The sequence below is a fragment of the Syngnathus leptorhynchus genome, chromosome 3 (genome assembly GCF_054491065.1).
Source record: "Syngnathus leptorhynchus isolate UIUO chromosome 3, UIUO_Slep, whole genome shotgun sequence".
Lineage (NCBI taxonomy): Eukaryota > Metazoa > Chordata > Actinopteri > Syngnathiformes > Syngnathidae > Syngnathus > Syngnathus leptorhynchus.
The window spans coordinates 15362127-15378110 of record NC_141197.1 but is presented as its reverse complement, the minus strand read 5'-3'; the positions used below and the strand labels follow the sequence as shown (position 1 = coordinate 15378110).

At 40.9% G+C, this 15984-nt stretch overlaps 3 protein-coding genes across 6 annotated transcripts in view; all 3 read left to right on the top strand.

Annotated features, from left to right (window-relative positions):
* The window catches only part of myo5aa (myosin VAa), a 29609-nt gene extending 26548 nt beyond the window's left edge, over window positions 1-3061 (top strand). For all 4 annotated transcript variants that reach the window (XM_085907151.1, XM_085907153.1, XM_085907150.1 and 1 more), the window contains one exon: window positions 241-3061. In XM_085907151.1, the coding sequence (XP_085763277.1) occupies window positions 241-393 (153 nt within the window). In that variant the 3' untranslated portion in view covers window positions 394-3061. The remainder of the gene's footprint in view (window positions 1-240) is intronic.
* Window positions 3062-4440: 1379 nt separating this feature from the next.
* On the top strand, window positions 4441-12050 carry gnb5b (guanine nucleotide binding protein (G protein), beta 5b). The gene is made up of 12 exons (XM_085908334.1): window positions 4441-4566; window positions 4776-4887; window positions 5184-5320; window positions 7535-7576; window positions 8298-8374; window positions 8643-8775; window positions 9547-9690; window positions 9764-9855; window positions 10155-10203; window positions 10538-10634; window positions 10720-10886; window positions 11058-12050. Exons 1-12 carry the CDS (start codon window positions 4441-4443, stop codon window positions 11067-11069), a joined length of 1188 nt encoding a protein of 395 aa, XP_085764460.1. The 3' UTR covers window positions 11070-12050.
* Window positions 12051-12340: 290 nt separating this feature from the next.
* bcl2l10 (BCL2 like 10) lies at window positions 12341-15146 on the top strand. Its single transcript, XM_085908331.1, has 3 exons — window positions 12341-12448; window positions 13388-13867; window positions 14609-15146. Exons 2-3 carry the CDS (start codon window positions 13391-13393, stop codon window positions 14732-14734), a joined length of 603 nt encoding a protein of 200 aa, XP_085764457.1. The 5' UTR covers window positions 12341-12448; window positions 13388-13390; the 3' UTR covers window positions 14735-15146.
* Window positions 15147-15984: the final 838 nt, after the last annotated feature.

Below are 15984 nucleotides of genomic sequence, written 5' to 3'. Positions count from 1 at the left end.
GACGGAATTCCATGGTAATGTATTTGTCATTGTGTGTAGATACCACAAGATGGCAGAAAAGCACTTCAGACACATTTTTTTTGCTTGTATTTTGACATTTCTGTGTGATAGCTGAAGGAAAAAAAAAAAAAATTTCTTCATATGGAATTTAGTCATTCCTTTGCTAACCAAAACAGCAGTCTCCATCCAGTAGCCATACCGCAGTGCGTACTTTGTACTAACCGTCTTTGCCTTCTCCAGACTCGTTTGCGGGACCGCTGCGAGAGTCCACAGCTACTGATGGACACCAAAATGATCTACCCGATCACTTTCCCGTTCAACCCGTCTTCCCTCGCCCTGGAGAGCATTCAAATCCCCAGCTCACTCAACCTGTCCTTCCTTACCCGCGTCTGAGCTGGGGAGAGGATAGTGGCCATCTACTATATCTTTCTCTCTCTCTCTCTCTCTATCTCTCACACACAAACCATGAGCATCACAAAACACACCGTGCATGCTCCATGTGCTGTTTTCTTCACATCTCTTTACCACACCAGAATCCATTACAGTCAAATAATAGCTTCCTGTCGTGACTCACAGACATTTGAACCCCATTCCTGTCCCAAAATTATTTTCTAGACTGGCTAGCAGGAATACCCACAACTAAAAATGTTAGTACACTCTTTGTTTTTGTGATTTGTGTTTGTCATCAATGCTCAAATGAAAAGGATATTGTAATGATATTTTACGGAGAAATTCCACGTAGTGCAGCTTTAAGTGAAATTGATTAACTTGCCCAGAATCACTGTAATGAAATCTCTCCTACCCCTTTTTTGGTCGCTTAGTTAGTTCTTTGAGGTCAAGCGTTTAAATAACAAGCCTTGGTCCTTTTCATGCTCAGTCAAGCCATGACGGCCGATCACACGTCGTGTGCGCCATGTTATTTATGCACATATAGATGAATATATATATAAATATGATCAATGCGTGTATTTATTGCATTCTCTACCCGCTTTGCTACGAGGCGTTTTGATTTGCTTTCTTTCTCATCCCGCTCATTGGACCAAGCGTATGTAGCACAGGTTGTCGCTCAACAGCTCTGCTATTATTTATTGATCTTTATTTGTTCTTATCATTGAGCAGCATGGTGAGGTTGTTTCTCAGTGCCTCAAAAAGCTTCATGTCATATCTCGCTCTGCCTTTACCATTTCGAAATGTACATTGTTTTTATGACCAAAAAACAGCTGAAGATGTCGGATGTTTATTTTCTTGTGTGTTCGGCGGGACCTACCTGACAACATATGCTTACAATGGATTCTAGACTGCACAGGCTGCAAAAAAAAATATAAAAAATGGCATAGTGGAGTAATTTTTATGATTTATGTTATCTGAAAGAGATGTACTGGTACCATTGCCCTGCTGCCTCGTGTCATTTGCCAACAGTGTTAACCTCCGTCCACCTACCTAAGAGAGTATTTATTTTCTGTTTATTTTTGACTTGACTCTACTTGTATCATTCTATTGTTTTGTTTTCTTATTTGAATGTACTTTTCCAACAAGCGAGACAGTTCCCTTGATTATTTTCAGTCAGCCAATCAAGTTACAGCAAAAAAATAAAAATAAAAATTCTTGACAATTCCATCTGCTTGATCTGATCCATTAGACTCAATTGCAAGTAGTGTGTAATATTGGGGGAAACGTAATTTTATTGGAACTTCTCCGGCATGTGAAGGCGTAATTTTCATTTCGCTTATCCCTCTCACGATCAAAACAAACAAACCGACAGCAATGTAAACAGTATCTGGCTTGGAAGACGTCACAGTAGGAGCGAAACCAATCCCAATACTGCTCGTTGTAAACAGTTGAACAGCTGTATCTATTAGTTATTAAGGCCAGTTGAATAAGGGGAAAAAATGATAAAGACGTCAGAAAAAATAGCAAAATTATTCAATTCAATCGTGGAATTGCAAGAAGTTTAAGTTAGAATGTTACTGACTCAAATCGTAACATTTGAAGAAAAAAGTCATGCTAGTCAAGTCATAATGTTAACAAGTTATTGATTTGCGGTTGTTCGGGCCACAACGTTAAAAAAAAAAAGAAACTGGTAAAGTTATTTGAGAAAAAAAAAACTAAATTTCAATTTCCTTGGAAATAAACAGAATATTGCACAAAAAATAAAATTCCCATACAAATATCTGCTGAATTTTTTTTTTTTGTTGGAAGTAATAAAGCGTGGAAAAAGATGCAATGTTAAAAAAACAATTCTTGTTTTGACATTAATCCTTATGATTTGATGTGCAATTAATTAAATGTGAATGTCGCAATGTCCACAAGACAGTAGAAACCAGCATGTCGTTAAATATTTTTTTAAAAACACTTCTCTGGCTTTAAAATGTCACTTTTTTTTTTTTTTTTTTTTTTTTTTACTGTGAAATAGAAATGGCTGTTCTCATGATGTTTTAGTGGTAATCTTGCCAGAACAAAGGAGAAACTCAGTTAATTTTTTTTTTTTTTTTTGCTTGTGGCCCTAACAACACAAGAAAACTTGAGTGAAAAAAAATTTGTGTGACTATTGTTTGGGCTGAGTATGTGTGTAAAGAAATCAAACATGAAGTTTGTATAAGAGAGAGAAAATTATGTAGAGGATGGATTCATCACCTGCTGAATGTTTCATGAAAAAGTGTTCATATGATTTTAGCATCACATTAGTCGTGGACAAAGCCTTACACGCGTGACTTGGTCTGCGTGGTGCCATTGTTTTTGTCATCTGTGAAGTCTTGAGTGTAACATCAAGAGCAAATATTTCTTTTCTTTTGCTTGTTTTTTTTTGTTTGTTATCCCGCACAGTCTATTCGACTTTTTAAAACCCTACCCAGAGGAAGACTGTACAAAGAAGAACTCGTTTTTTCGTCACTGATGTCGCCCGCCAATGCTCCACCGTCCAATCATCATCTCTGACAAACTGGACTGTTTGTAGTTCCTGGTAGCTGTGCTTTAGTGGACGTGTTCACTGTTAACAACTTCAATTGTCAAATCTGTAAAAGTATGACAAAAACAAAGATGAATAAAAGAATCCAAGCACTGACCTGCTGCCTCAAAGACATTTTGTTTCTTTCCCCTTTGGAGAATGTTCTTGGGTTGTTAGCTAAATATATAAATACATTATAAATATGTGCTGGTTAGCAGAAGCTAATTTTAACATTACCCTCCAAATGGCAAGGTTAAATAAATCTTTTGTTTTTGTTGTGTAAGCAACTGTTTTGAAGTTTTTAGTTGAGAAGATGAATATGAGACAAAAGTTTAGCACACCACTTTTTATTTCATGCAATTTATATTTCCTGGAATTATAATTTGATTTTCAAATAGATGAGGCCTTTTTTGTCAGTCTTGTGTTGATTTTCCTCAAACTTTTCAAATGCAGTCTGAAGGGTTCAACATGTCTTTCTGCTCTAGAAATTTTCAAACTTGTGAGATACACTTGCAGGTGTACCCAGTCCAAGTAGGGCAGAGTCACAAGCTTTAGCAAGTGTATAAGAAGCTTAGTTGCAATCCTCTTCGGTGCAAAACTCAACTCACTTCCACCAGGACAAATAAATACCTGCTTGGCGTACACACACACACGTACGTAACCCAAAAATATTCTCTAAGGTAAGGATCCAGTCTTTTATCATTGTTATTTATTATAAACCACTCATCGGGCATTTGGAAGATTGTATTGTTGCATGTTTATACTAATAAATGTCAAATTAGTATGAGTTCATGCATACAATGATGCATTGGATACTAAAGGATAAATGTGTGTGGTTGCTTGTTGCTGTGAGTTGTATGAAAATATGTATTTTTTTCCCCATTTCAATGGTCATTTATTTTTTTAATCAATTTATATATCAGGAATACTTGTTTCTCTCTAAATTTGCACTTTTTTTAATCACAGTTATTTCAATGTAATATCAATGTATGTATTTTATGAATTCATTTGGTATTTTGTCACATTTTTCCTATTGAGGATAAATAGTCATCAGTTCATTGTAGCGTATCAGTGCCTTAATACAAAAACTTTTTTTTGTATTTTGAATAATCTGCTTTATCTGATCGAATAATTGGATACATTTAATGTAGCAAAAGGGGACTGGCATTTTTTTCCCCATTTTTTTGTTTATTCATTATCGGCTCTTTTTTTGTTGCTCTCGGAATAGCAGTTGCCGCTTTTCTTGAGAGGGATCAAGTTTGACTAGATTAACACACACACACACACACACGCGCACACACACACGCGCACACACACACACACACACACACACACACACACACACACACACACACACACACACACACACACACACACACACACACAAGATGCGCTCTCGTAGTGTAGCAATCAAAATACCAAGTTGTCATCGACTGTCGCGTGTTGGTTGTGTGTTTTTGTGTGCCACAGACGTGTGCGTGATCCCAAGTGCAGCCATGTGTGACCAGACATTCGTTGCGGTCACCTTTGGGCCGTGTGAAAGTTGCGACAAGGCAAGCCCCCTCATGAACATCTACATCAAGACCGAGGCCATCAACTACTGCTCCCTCTGCGTGGAGAAGGTAATCGAGTCACGTCCGATGTCACGTACAGTCACAGTACACAGTGTAGCCACATGTGGCCAGAAGAGGGCGCACTTGAGGTTAGGATTTCGCGCTCATGAGAGCGGAGCTGAACCTGTGCACGAGCGCTCTGGTCTCGATGCTGTGCCGCTCAGTCCAAACCACAAGTATGCTGAAATTCTTTTGATTGTGTGGTTGGATGTGCGAAGATGGCGTGTCAGGGACTCCAGGCGGGGGAAAGTCTGGCCTCGCTCAAGAGGGAAAGTGCCAATTTGAAAAAGAAATTGGACGAAGAAAGGAACAAGCTCAATGACGTCGAGTGTAAGTCCGCAAAAATTTTAAATCATTCATGCAATTGTCCTATTTGTTTTGATTGCAGACCCTCTTGAAGCTTAATTTTTTTTATACAGCTTCTGTATTGGATTTGTACTTAAAGTTACACCCACTGAATACTCATATAAAGTAAAATAATGTTATTTACAATAAAAAATAGTAATTAATCCATCTGCTTTCTAAATTACTGTTAAAATGAGAAATAATCCATATTTATTTTTATTTTTTTAGGATAAATAGCAAAATATAAATTATTATATGTCTGTATTGGCGTTTGTGTGCAGTAAACAAGTTGGCAGAGAAGGTGGAGACGGTGTCGTCTCTGTCCATCAAGACCAGACGTGTGCTCAAGGGTCATAACAATAAAGTGTTGTGCATGGACTGGTGCAAAGACAAGCGGCGCATGGTCAGCTCATCACAGGTATACGCACACGTTAAGTGCAGCGCCGGTCCGTGAAAATATTTCTGACATGTAACCGGTCCGTGGCACAGACAAGGTTGGTCCCCAACCGTGAGCTGCTTCATGAAATCATCCAACCACGTAATTCCCATTCTGCAGCAGTGAGACTTCCATCCTGTAGTGGTTAGTGCTCTGGACTCTCACCCCAGCGTCTCGAGTTCCATTCAACGTTATGGGGAGTTTAACTATTTAAATTTTATAAATAATAATAAAAAAAACATTAAAAACATTGTCGTATATACTTGTTTTTATACCAGTCGTATCATTTTATTTCATCGTGTTTATATATTTATTGCAAATGTATTATTTATTTTTATAAATGTATTATTTATTTATATAAAGGCCGGTCCGCAAAAATATTTCTGACGCAAAACCGGTCCGTAGTGCAGAAAACGTTGGAGACCACGGAGCATTGCCTGTGGGCTGCTCCATAAAACCATATATACGTCCATGCAGTATCAGCGAGGGATGTGGTGGTTAGTGCACCGGACTCTTATCCCATATACGTCCCCACAGTGTCAGCGACGATCCCATAGTGTAGTGGCTAAATCATCGGACTCTCACCCCAGCGACCGGAGTTCAAATCCAGTTTGGGCCGAAAATATTTTAGCATGGAAAATTTTACAACACAGTTACTGGTGTGCTGCGCCATAGAATCAGCAGGGTTTGATATAGGATTAGGGTTTAGTGCTCGGGTTAGGGTTAAAGGTAGGGTGAGGCCACTTCATTAGGGAAAGATCGTGGCCAAAGCTTCACGTAAAGTGAAAAGTACCACACCCGCCCTCACCCCTACTTTCTGATTGGCTGGTTGATCCGTGACGTCACTCGGCACTCCATTAGGTACACCGCCATTTTCAGGTGTTCCTAATAACAGGCCACTTCATTAGGGAAAAATCATGGTCAAAGCTTCACGGAAAGTGAAAAGTGCCACACCCGCCCTCACCCCCACTTTCTGATTGGCTGGTTGATCTGTGACGTCACTCGGACACTCCATTAGGTACACCGCCATTTTCAGGTGTACCTAATAACAGGCCACTTCATTAGGGAAAAATAATGGCCAAAGCTTAACGGAAAGTGAAAAGTGCCACACCCAAACAACCCCCCACTTTCTGATTGGCTGGTTGATCTGTGACGTCACTCGGACACAGGTGTACCTAATCACTTCATTAGGGAAAAAGTTTAAGTGAAAGTGAAAAGTGCCACACCCAAACAACCCCCCACTTTCTGATTGGCTGGTTGATCTGTGACGTCACTCGGACACTCCATTAGGTACACCGCCATTTTCAGGTGTACCTAATAACAGGCCACTTCATTAGGGAAAAATAATGGCCAAAGCTTAACGGAAAGTGAAAAGTGCCACACCCGAACAACCCCCCACTTTCTGATTGGCTGGTTGATCTGTGACGTCACTCGGACACTCCATTAGGTACACCGCCATTTTCAGGTGTACCTAATAACAGGCCACTTCATTAGGGAAAAATAATGGCCAAAGCTTAACGGAAAGTGAAAAGTGCCACACCCGAACAACCCCCCACTTTCTGATTGGCTGGTTGATCTGTGACGTCACTCGGACACTCCATTAGGTACACCGCCATTTTCAGGTGTACCTAATAACAGGCCACTTCATTAGGGAAAAATAATGGCCAAAGCTTAACGGAAAGTGAAATGTGCCACACCCGAACAACCCCCCACTTTCTGATTGGCTGGTTGATCTGTGACGTCACACGGACACAGGTGTACCTAATCATTAGGGAAAAAGTTTAAGTGAAAGTGAAAAGTGCCACACCCAAACAACCCCCCACTTTCTGATTGGCTGGTTGATCTGTGACGTCACTCGGACACTCCATTAGGTACACCGCCATTTTCAGGTGTACCTAATAACAGGCCACTTTATTAGGGAAAAATAATGGCCAAAGCTTAACGGAAAGTGAAAAGTGCCACACCCGAACAACCCCCCACTTTCTGATTGGCTGGTTGATCTGTGACGTCACTCGGACACTCCATTAGGTACACCGCCATTTTCAGGTGTACCTAATAACAGGCCACTTCTTTAGGGAAAGATCATGGCCAAAGCTTCACGGAAAGTGAAAAATGCCCCCGCGAAAATATTTCTGACCACTGCTTTAGTACATGAATGTGTTTGGATATTAACATTTGAGTTTTTTTGTTTTGTAGGATGGAAAAGTGATTGTGTGGGATGCATTCACTCTCAATAAGGTAAGTTAAACTACAACAAATGACAAAGGGTTATAAAAAATCTCCCTCTGCCCTTATTTAACTTTGTATTCATTTGCAATTTAATAACAGTTCATTTATAACATACCTTTGATTTTAATGAGGTTGTGACTCTTGTGCATATTCACTTGAAATTATTTTTCTCCATTCAGTTTCACTCACCAATAATTTTAATTTTAAACATATACAAATATTTTTTTATTTAGTTTTCCATTACCATAGGTCTGATTGGTTTTTTCCTTTTAAAATCTTTCATGTGACTTTTTCAAATCGTATCACTTAATCAGGTATTTAGATTTTTAACCAGTCACTATCAATACATTTTAATTTTAAAGTACTTTTTCCTGTATATTTAAAAACAGTGGCACTTGTGGAAATTATTGATAAATAAGATGAATACATTCCATAAATGACCCTCATTTACAATATGTACCTGAGAAATGAAATGAGTCACGTGTTGTGTAGAATTAAATAATTTAAAAACAGGTTCTGCTGGCCCAATATAACCTGACACACTGTTCTTTCGTCACATGACAACTTCCACTAGCACATGAAACACATATTAAAAGATCACATGTGCATTTAGAGAACCACATGAACATGATAACATAATCCTCCTAAATAGTCTGCACTAGCATCTTTTCTCTGTAACGTCATACCAAAAAGCTCATGGAGTTTGTGGGTGTTTTTATTTTCTTTACAGGAGCATGCCATGAGCCTGCCGTGCACGTGGGTGATGGCGTGTGCGTACGCACCATCAGGTTGTGCGGTGGCATGTGGGTGTGTATCCATCTTGAAACCTTCATTTGTCGCCCTGGTTTGGAACCACAACCATGATTTCATTCTAATCCCATGATAGAAACCGTAACCTTATATTCAAACCTGAATTCAAACCTTGATCACAATCAATAATCCTCATTGAATCCCTAATCATGGTTCAAAACCTGAAATGGAACGTTGATGGTCTCTTAATCTGTCAATTCAAGGCCCGCCGCTAATCTGACCTTAACCCTGTTTTTCTCATCATGTTGTGTTTATGGTCCCGCAGAGGTCTGGACAACAAATGTTGTGTGTTTCCGCTTTCGATGGACCCGAACGAGAACCCGGTGAGCAAGAAGAAGTCGGTAGCCATGCACACCAACTATGTGTCAGGCTGCACCTTCACCAACTCCGACATGCAGGTGAGCGCCATTTTCAACAGAAGCGGTTGATTTCGATAGCCAGAGTAGCGGACTTTATATTCATCCGAGCCCAACTTGAAGCGATTATTGTTCAAGACAAAATGGTCATATTATTAGATTGCACGCTTTGATTGACGACAGAGGAGGCCATAGGGGCAAAAATAAGAAAGCGTGGAGGGTGGGGGTGAGGTTTGTGGGAGGAGACAACAAGGGGGTCACCACTTGTCAGTATTTTTAGAACTTGAGTGGCTTTTATCTGAGACTGAGTGGAACATTGTGCCTTGAGGCCACGCACGCACACACGCACACGAGGACAAGTCTTTATCCCGCTAAGTAGAGCTCCAGGCGGAAATTCAGAAAGTATCTATTCATTTTAGTACTACGCGTGACATGTTCCATTTTTATTTTCACACACACATACTCCACGATGAAGCTCTCTGGTCGTATCAGCGCGGCTCCCATCTGCTGTCGTGTCGCTAATTGTGGCTTACTGATAATTGCGCCGCATTCGCACTGAAACCGGAGCTTTGCCGTGGACGCTAAACAGGAAGTGCATCTGGATTGGTCACCCGGCGGGAATTCTCTAATCCGCCGGGACCGCTGATGGAGGTGTTTGTCTCCTAAGTGCTCATCATCTGTTCTTCATCATGCAAGCTGTTCATGTTGTCACTTTAGCATGAATGTAAATATTGGAGAATGGTGAATTTCTTTTGAATATGAAAAATCAACTTAATCTTCAATGATTTGTTTGTGTGTGTGTGTGTTTTCTAGCTCCTGACGAGCAGCGGTGATGGCACGTGTGCTCTGTGGGACGTGGAGAGCGGACAGCTACTGCAGAGCTTCCACGGTCACACCGCCGACATCTTGTCACTGGACCTCGCCCCCTCCGAGACCGGGAACACTTTTGTGTCCGGCGTAAGAGAGCGGATTATTCGACACGTATGGTTGTTACATGACAATATCGACTAACATGGTGCATGTTATCAAGGGCTGTGATAAGAAGGCCAACGTGTGGGACATGCGCTCCGGTCAGAACATCCAGTCCTTTGAGAGCCACGAGTCTGACATCAATTGTGTCAAGTGAGTGTCAATAAAATCATAAGATCAATTTTCAGCATGATTTTCTTCAACCATGTTGAAACCGGCAAAGTCGTCTTATTCCTTGTGAGATTGAAAAGAAGTCTTTTAAATCGGAGTAAGAATAATACACTGTCGGTAACAGTAACATTGAGCCTCTCGTAGATGATGTTGGGCTCATTGCAAAATAATCAATGACTTTAAAATTTTGGTTTCGTATCGAGTCCGCACTGGTATCGATGACAACGATGGTGGCTTAACCTTCATCGTAAAGTGCATTCCACCTACTCTTGTGTGTTCAGGTACTACCCCAGCGGAGACGCGTTTGCATCTGCCTCAGACGACGCCACGGTGAGTCACATCCTCCGTGTTATGAACGCACTATGAGGTCTAATAATAAGGTCTGTGTGTGCGAAACGTCACTCACGTTTGGGGAAAGTTCTCATCATTGTCATTAACAGGAAGGAAAGTGAAACATCCTCATTCATCTGTCACCATATTAGTTTACGTTTCCTGTTGCGCTACATTGAATATAAAAAGGAACATTTGTGTGACCTGTAATTTATGTTCTTTTTTTTTTGTATATTAATTTGCACAGGGGTTTGTAGATTATATTTTTTTATTTTTCCTTGTTTGTCTGTAAGATATTAAAAAGCTAACACAGTGTATGTCATGCTGGTTTCAGTGTCGCTTCTACGATTTGCGTGCTGATCGCGAAGTGGCCATCTACCAGAAAGACAGCATCATCTTTGGGGCATCTACCGTGGACTTTTCCCTTAGTGGTAAATCGAAAACAAAAAAGTTTCCTTTTTAAAAAAGTTTGTGACTATTTTAGTCTCTGTCTCACTTCCTCTCACCTCCTCTCAGGTCGCCTCCTCTTCGCCGGCTACAACGACTACACCATAAATGTGTGGGATGTCCTGAAGGGAAATCGCATTTCCACAATGTACGGTCACGAGAACCGCGTCAGTAGAGTTCGATTGTCCCCGGACGGCACGGCGCTTTGCTCCGCCTCTTGGGATAACACCTTACGGGTAAAAACCACACACGAGAACAAACACACACACACGACAGGGAGAAAGTAAAATACACACAAGGTCTCACCTGACATCATTCTTTGGTTCTTACAAATGCTATAAATATTTTTGAGGGGGTTAGCCAAGCATTATATTACCATTGTTAATCTTCATTCTTTTCTAATGCAGATTTGGGCCTAGATTCTACCAACGAGCATCTGGAATTGACAATAGTTAAAACCAACCTTCAGCAGAAGAAACAAGAACAAAGATCAAAAGGCAAAAAAATTAAAAAGCATAAGTGAATAAGTTTAAAAAAACAAAAACATTATAAAGGTAGGGAGTTGATATATATTTTCTGAATAACTGATGTCACTGACAACTAATCATGTTAATGTCAAATAAGGTGACTCGTTTTCAATACAGGTTGCTCTGTATATATACAAAAATATATACTGTATAATCTTGAATATAAAATTGCAAGGTCAGCAGTAATTGAATATGTTGTTTGTTGGAGTCAAGGACCACAAGACCTAATATTGACCATTTTGACAATGACACGTCTTGAATTGGTTACGGCACAGGTTTAAAGGTCTTGAGAGAATCGATGGACTATTTCTGTACTTCTTGAAAATATACCAAAGATACTGGAAAGTCAGTGTTTGACTTGCATTTGAAAGGTGGGAAAGTACCTGGTGTTTGGGAAAAGATAAGGGAGAAGCCATAGAAGATAAATAACAGCAGATGTATCAAAAATTTCTGACGGTTTGACTCCAGCAGGACAAATATGTTGTGTTGTTCTTTCCCACTTCCTCGTGCTGACAACTCATGCAAATCACATTGTGTTCACTTTTTTTTTGGACAGCGTCATTGTCAATGAATTTGGAAACCACAAAGAAATAGCCTTCTATCAACCTCAACTGTAGAATGTAATATGCACTGGCATAAATAAACAAAACGTGGATTTCAGATTCTGATGTGATTTGAAGTGCATCTATTGAGATAAGTGATGAAATGGTTGATCATGTCATTCGTGCTAGAGAAAACCTGTTTAACTTGATTTAATCACATAAGATCATTGTTAAATTGTCTGATGTCGGTATTAGGTAAGGGCAAAAAAATGTCATGTATTTATTCAGATTTTTGTTTTGTGAGTTGAAACATGCTTCAGAACCACATTAAAGCAAGCAAAACCTTTTCACAATTCAGTTTCTGTGTTTTTATTCAACAATCGTGTGTTTAAAGTCTTTGATGTGGTTTCGAACTAGGGTCAGGATGTCAAACTAGGGTTAGGGTTTCAAACTACGATTTAAAACTAGGGTTAGGGTTTCAAACTAGGATCAGGGTTTCAAACTAAGGTTGGGGATTTAAGCAGAAAAAAAATAGACTGACGTAATTAAGGGTTTCACGACCTTTGATTTCTTTTTTCCCCTTTTCTATATAAGCACGGTGATGACTTGCACGGGCGGAGTTATACATAAGCCATCGCACGCACGCACGCCTCCAACGTCTCCTTCCGCCGGTCCGATCTGCCGGTTTCTTGCACTGCACAGTAGAGCCGTCTAATCATCGCTGGGAGGGTAAGTGCTATCATTTTATTTATATTGTATATCACGCTACCTACGATTATATTTTGTGTGTTATACTGAATGAAAATGGCGACAATGTATGGAAGCGCCTCAGCTTTGCTGAGTTTTTCAAGAGCCAGCGTAGTGAATTTGAATTAGGTCCTTTGTGTCCTCCATTGCTCTGGTAACATCAACGGCCAGCTAACATTGTTAATCGCCGGCAAGTTCACCGGCACGAACCTTGGTTTAAACGGGGAAACTAGGTTTTGTTTGATTCGGTTAGGTTTTGATAAAGAAGGAGTCGTATTCAGGTTACATTTTTTCCACCCGGCTTCAAGCATTCAAAAGCCGTTTATCGCTCGCGAGCTGTGAGAAACGCCTGACTTATCTCTAGACGCTGTCAGTGTTACGTGCACATTTTCTTCTGATCAAGTTCAAACTGTTTTAGAAAAATAACTATTTAAACCGTATTTAATTGCTTTTATCTCGAGGCTGTGATGCCTAGTCAACGTGACATGGCTTACGATGTCGTAACTTGGTTCTTCCCCCCCCCCCCACCGACAGTGGCAACGTAACCCAGTACGTTCGTAACGTAGGTCGGAGTACACGCCAAACGCTTTCGCTATCAATGTTACCCAACTTTTCATATTCGTTTCATTTTCAGGGGATTTTTTTCCTAATCTGTTACTGTATATCTTTGTATAGCTTCTCATCTTTGAGGGGGGAAAAAAAAAAAAAGAACTTTTCCATCAGTCACCTTGAAAAGATTTTATCTTGAAGTTTTGATGTGGTACGCCTGATAGGAGATTTCCCGATTTACAACGCCGTAACATGAACTCTTAATGCTAAGACATTACATGACAGTAATGCAGAAAGACTAATATGAATCATTTCACTTACCTCCAGTGGTAGTGTTGTAAATGAACGGGATTGTCGTGTGTGCATTTACAGAACATGTCGTCGTGCGGGCTGTGGAAAGAGAGCCTGGCCCTAGCCGAGGACTACATAGGCCTGTGCTGCACGGCGGACCCCGGCGAGGCTCCTCCTCCTCCCAGCGAGACCGCCGCCACCATGAGACGCGTGGGCCGGCTCGCTGAGTCGCTCAACGAAGCGTCTCTCCGGAGCCTGGCCCAGAATTTCATCAGGCAGTGCGGACCGGACATGTGCTCCGGCCTCAGGGCGGTGATGCAGGAGATGGTGAGCGACGGACTCTTGAACTGGGGGAGGGTGGTGTCCCTCTTTGCCTTCACTGGGGTGCTGGCCAGGATGCTTTGGGAGCACAGTGAGAAAGAGGAGAAAGGAACCACCGCCGCTACCAAGTTGGGGCTGGACCTCAACGAGTGGCCGCAAACCTGCAGGAAACTGGCGGAGACCGTGGCTGACTTCCTAGGCGAGGAAAAGAAGGAGTGGATGCTGGAGAACAACGGCTGGGTTGGTCCTGCTTTTTATCATGAAGTGTTGCTCCATCCCAAGATTCTTGTTTTGCAGTCAAGGCATAGATTTGATATGCAGTCAGAATACTGCTGTTACTCTGTCAACATCATCACAAACACAAGTTCACCACACTTAGTTAACATTTGACAGACAAGCATGTTTTTAGCTGTCTCACGTTTACTTTGCTACTTGTTTTTGGAGACAGGCTACTGGAAAATGTTCTATATTTGAAGCAAGACGTCTTTTATAGCTTCACTGCTTTTATGAATGGGATCACACACACACATAGGCCCCTCCTGGATTGACTTGGCAGCAGCTGCCTTCAACTGCCACAAAGGCAACTCGGCCACACGGGTGCACGTGTCCCAAAGTGTCTATGTGTGTGTCTATGTGTGTGTGTGTGTGTGGTTTTGTTGGGGGGTTGCACCAAAGTTGTGTCGTCCTTGTCATGAGACAAAGCAGCAGCTGTGTACATGACTACGACAACAGGTGGACGTGCCCTTTGTCTTTTTATAAAGAAAGAAAGGGAGAGAAAAAGAGAGAAAGCGTGAGAAAACCAGAAAAAATAAAGAGAAATAGTGGGAGAGAAAATGTGAGTGAGAAAAAGAGGGGGAAAAAAAAAGCGAGAGATACAAGTTTTAAGGGTGACTTTGGGCTGACTTCAATTGCGCCCTCTGCTGAGTGATTACTGTCATGACACCTTCACTCCATCATCTTAACTCTTCTGTCATGTTGCAGGAGGGTTTCTGCAAGTCGTGCAGCAGTAGCAGCAGACAGTCCCACCAGGAAGTGTCCATGAAGACGGCGCTGCTGGCCGTGGCCGGCGTGGGCCTCGCCGGCCTCACCTTCCTGCTAGGCCGCTAACGCACACTTGTTACAATCTTTTGTTTTTCCCCGTTGTTACAATAGTTCTCTTTTCTGACATCCAATGCTGCGTAATCAGGCAGCTGAATGTTTCAACTTTCACCACGCAATTGTACAACTGATCCCGGAAGCCTTGTTGACACACGTTCGAGCCAGTGACCACGAACACTTGGGTCGGTAAAGACAGCCTTTTTCTTTGCTACGACGTGTAAATTAATATATTATATTTATATAAAATGAAACAACTTTTTTTTTTTCTAGACGGGATTCATCTTCTTTTGGTTGGTTTGTTGTTTGGATGCGTGTGCAATTGTGTGTTTGTGTCTGGCCCGGTCAGCAGGGCTGGCATGGCCATTTAATGATGGTGCTATTTGTGAAATGTTTCCTTTTTGAAATGTGTTTTTTTTTTTTTTCCTTAAAGCCAGGGACCAATGACATTTCAGAACGAACATCCAACAACCTATTTTTACATTGTTTTGGTTGTATTTATTTGTCACTCATTTTATAATAAAAAGTCAAAACTAAAATTTTATCAGCTCTGTGTTTTTTTTATTATTATGGCAGGTTATTTGATTGAATAGACAGACGAGCAAATGTGGCGCCCCAGTCTCCAATGACAATTTACATAGTCTTACGATTTAATTTGAAATATCTACTAAACAAATATGACTAATGTTACTCATCATATAATCATTTTGTTTTCATTTACCTTTAAAGTGTAACTATCACATACATTTAGGACTATCGGGCAACTAACTTTGGCACGTTTGTCTCCACGGGGCAAAAAGGGGGAAAGATACTATAGAAATAACATTTGTCCATGAACTAGCCTCGATGTATTTTTTTTAGCAAAAGACCCAAAAACATGATCAGTGTTATTATCTACTGATTTGTCGTCAATTGAACAGCAACCCTGATGATTCGAATTGTGATCCCCAAGCAAAACTACACTTTTTGTTTGCTGTTGCAATCAAATTAAGATGCAAAAAAAATTTCTTGCATGGCATCCCCTATTGCTGATTCTATTTAGCGTCAACCAGCGTGAATGATGGGAGTAGCTCCACAAATTCCAGATCAGCACACAGCCTTCTAAGACATCGTGTGTCACGCTTTTTGTCGTTTCAGCGCGCACAGTCATTAAAAGAAGCACTGTCGATGTCCGGCCCCTCGGAGGCTTTCCCGTCATGCTCTGGTGCTTTTCTGTGGCCACAAAAGAAGAAACCGAAATCAAATATCATGTGAAGAATTAA

Coding starts and splice junctions, on each gene's coding strand:
- gnb5b (XM_085908334.1), top strand. CDS start 4,441: ATGTGTGACCAGACATTCGTTGCGGTCACCTTTGGGCCGTGTGAAAGT. Junction 4,888..5,183: donor CAAGCTCAATGACGTCGAGT/GTAAGTCCGCAA, acceptor GTTTGTGTGCAG/TAAACAAGTTGGCAGAGAAG. Junction 8,776..9,546: donor TCACCAACTCCGACATGCAG/GTGAGCGCCATT, acceptor TGTGTTTTCTAG/CTCCTGACGAGCAGCGGTGA.
- bcl2l10 (XM_085908331.1), top strand. CDS start 13,391: ATGTCGTCGTGCGGGCTGTGGAAAGAGAGCCTGGCCCTAGCCGAGGAC. Junction 13,868..14,608: donor TGCTGGAGAACAACGGCTGG/GTTGGTCCTGCT, acceptor GTCATGTTGCAG/GAGGGTTTCTGCAAGTCGTG.